Below are 2,943 nucleotides of genomic sequence, written 5' to 3' on the forward strand. Positions count from 1 at the left end.
GGTCCAGCGCCTTGTGCGCCGTCACCACCGCGGCCACTGTCCCGTCGTGCTGTCGGCCCCCGCGCTCCAGGCCTGACAGGGCGTCTCGTCCTCCAGGCCAGAGATGCCACCTGGACATCGACGAGTGTGCCTCCGGGCCCTGCCGCAAGGGCGCCACCTGCGTCAACGACGTCAACGGCTTCCGCTGCCTGTGCCCCGAGGGGCCCCTGCACCCCAGCTGCTACCTGCAGGCGAACGAGTGCCTGAGCAACCCCTGCATCCACGGGAACTGCACCGGCGGCCTCGGCGGGTGCGTCCAGCCCCCCCCGCCCGTGGCCCTGAGACTGCCCCAGCCCACCCTCCCCTCCCCTCCCCTCCCCTCCCCTTGAGCCGAGGGGTGCGGGGCTTCTGTGAGTCCCTGGAGGTCTCCCTGCTCCCTCTGCCGCTGCCCTCCTGGAGCGGGAGGAGCCGGCCGCTTTGTGGGCCTGGCGCCTGCCCGGACTCCGGCCGACTGCAGGGTTGGGTTCCCAGCACCTTTGCTTTTTCTGCTTAACAGCAGCTCACGTCTGGCCTCTGGGCGCCCGCGTGGCCCCAGCGAGCGTCACACACGGCCCCTGAGCCTGCGGGGTGTGAGGTCAGGGCCCGTGAGAGCCCCCCCCGCCCCCCCGTGGCGGCTGGCACCCTGGGCGTACTCAGGGGCACTGAGGGCCAGCGGGCGGCACGTTGGTGGCGGGGTGCGTCCCGGCATCGCGAGTGGGGCAGGCAGCTTCCTCGGGGGGCGGAGGCAGTGAGCGGTCGCCCGCGGGCTCGTTCCAGGGCCAGCAGTGCGCGTGTGAGCAGACCCTCAGGCCGCCCCACGCCCTCGGAGTCCCCCCGTGCCTCCTGGGGCAGTCTCAGGTCAGACCTGAGCACTTCTCAGAAGCCAGGCACCCGGGAGCCTGGTCAGCCCCGGTGCTGACCCCTTCCTGGCCCCTGCTCTGCTCCAGAAACCAGTGATGTCCTCGCACCTGCCAGACAAGGGCTGCAGGCTTAGCCCGGGCGTGGGCGCCCCCACGAAGCCTCGCAGTAGACCCCTCCCCCGCCTCTCCGTGGCCCGGCGGCCTGGCCGCTGCCCTTCCCCTGGGCCCCCGCGGTCCACCAGGGCGGGCTGGGCCGCAGCAGAGCAGGAGTTGCGAGGTGACCCGCGAGCTTCTCTCTCGCTGCTCCCCAAGTTGGCGCCCGAGACTCAAGTCGCGCCCCGCCTCACCGTAAGGATCGTGTGTCCTCAGGTACAAGTGTGTCTGCGACGCCGGCTGGGTGGGCACCAACTGCGAGGTGGACAGAAACGAGTGCCTGTCCCACCCGTGCCTCAACGGCGGCACGTGCGACAACCTGGTGAACGGGTACAGATGCACCTGCAGGAAGGGCTTCAAAGGTGCGTGCCGCCGGCCTCTCCCGTCCTGCGCGCAGCACGCACGGGCCGCGGCTCGCTGTGCCAGACACTCGCCCGGGCGCCTGCCAAGTCGGGGGGCTGGGCGGGGCGCGGGGGCAGGCGCCTCGCCGTGGGCCCCTTGGTGCGGGGCTGACTCTAGGGGACATCACGACCCCCAGTTACGACAGAGGGGCGCGGTGGAGGTGTCTGCAGGGTCGGCCCCTCCCGCGCGTCTCCCGGCTGCTGAGGTGCTCTTCGAGGTCATTCCCAGACCGCTGACCTTCCCCAGGTGGCCCCTGGCAGGTTGCTCTGTATAGAGGGTCACCGTGGTTTTCTGGAAAAATGCTCAATGTTGGATGTCGCGAGAAGCCCCTCTGGGCACTGAAGGTTCCTGCTGTCCCTTCCCTGTGGCGCTCACGGGACAGTGGTGGGCGACCGTCCGTCTTTCCTCCTCTGTCCGGCTAGTCTAGACTTCTCTGCACAGAAATGTGCTTTCATTTCTTGCAGAGTGTCCGAGACCCTAATTTTGCCATTGATTCTGATGCTGCATTTGCAGAGAAATTGAGAGGTTTAAGGACCCTAGTGTTTCTTTGTCTCACTGAAACTTGCATCAATGGACGGAGTAAAAATTGAAAGTAAAACTCAAGAGCCTTGTGGCCGCTGAGTATCCGAGAGCAGCTGACCCCGGCTGACGCGCCTCCCCCTGAGGGTCCCCGCAGCCCTGAGAGGACGGGAGCTGTGCCGTGTTGGGGTCCTGCCCTGCTCCCATCCTGCTGGCTCTCCTGTCTCGCTCACCGTGGGGAGCAGGACCCGGATCAGGGCCCGGCAGCTCCGTGAGCTCAGGGGCTCCGGGCTGACGGCTGCACGGTCAGCAGTGTCCCCTCTCGGTGTTTCAACAGCCCCCTTGAAGCCCCCCCAGGCGTTTTATAGAGGTCTTTACGTAAGTTCCGCTACAACAGCAGGCTTTTGCCCTAATGAACTTCTGGGTCCTCGTTGAAAAACTGTTCAGGTGGGCGGAGCCATGAGAGAATCACGTGTGTGAGTCTGCTCATCTCGCCCTGCTCCCCTCCAGCACCGTCTGGGCTGACGGGCGGGCTTGTTGCTGAAGCGCACGAACAGGTGTTCCGGGAGGCTGAAGAAATTGCTGCAGTTTCTGGGCTGTTTAATCATTACCCCTGAGCAAGACAAATACCAGATGATTTCACTCATGTGCAATACTAAAAGCAAAGCACAGGAAGACAAAAACAAACCCTTGAAATCTGACTGCCCCCCAGGGTGGGGGTGTGCGATCAGACACACTCATCGAGCCATGAGCCTGTACCCCAAGACGTGTAGTATTGCAAATCCCCACCACCCCACTGTATGTCAGCAGAAGCGCTAAGATGAAATAGTAGGTGATCAGCAGTGAAGGTCCCGAGGCGGCTGGGAGAAGGCGTCACCGCCTCGGGCCGTCCCCTCTGCCTGCAGGCCTGAACTGCCAGGTTAACATCGACGAGTGCGCTTCCAACCCGTGCCTGAACCAGGGGACCTGCCTCGACGACGTGAGCGGCTAC

At 65.2% G+C, this 2,943-nt stretch overlaps 1 protein-coding gene across 1 annotated transcript in view; it reads left to right on the top strand.

Annotated features, from left to right (window-relative positions):
* The window catches only part of NOTCH2 (notch 2), a 92,487-nt gene that overhangs the window by 67,940 nt on the left and 21,604 nt on the right, over nucleotides 1-2,943 (top strand). The window contains exons 12-14 of the mRNA XM_012730013.1: nucleotides 97-289; nucleotides 1,248-1,393; nucleotides 2,858-2,943. Of these exons, the coding sequence (XP_012585467.1) occupies nucleotides 97-289; nucleotides 1,248-1,393; nucleotides 2,858-2,943 (425 nt within the window). The remainder of the gene's footprint in view (nucleotides 1-96; nucleotides 290-1,247; nucleotides 1,394-2,857) is intronic.

Source organism: Condylura cristata, unplaced genomic scaffold (assembly GCF_000260355.1).
Source record: "Condylura cristata isolate star-nosed mole 26May11 unplaced genomic scaffold, ConCri1.0 scaffold00026, whole genome shotgun sequence".
Lineage (NCBI taxonomy): Eukaryota > Metazoa > Chordata > Mammalia > Eulipotyphla > Talpidae > Condylura > Condylura cristata.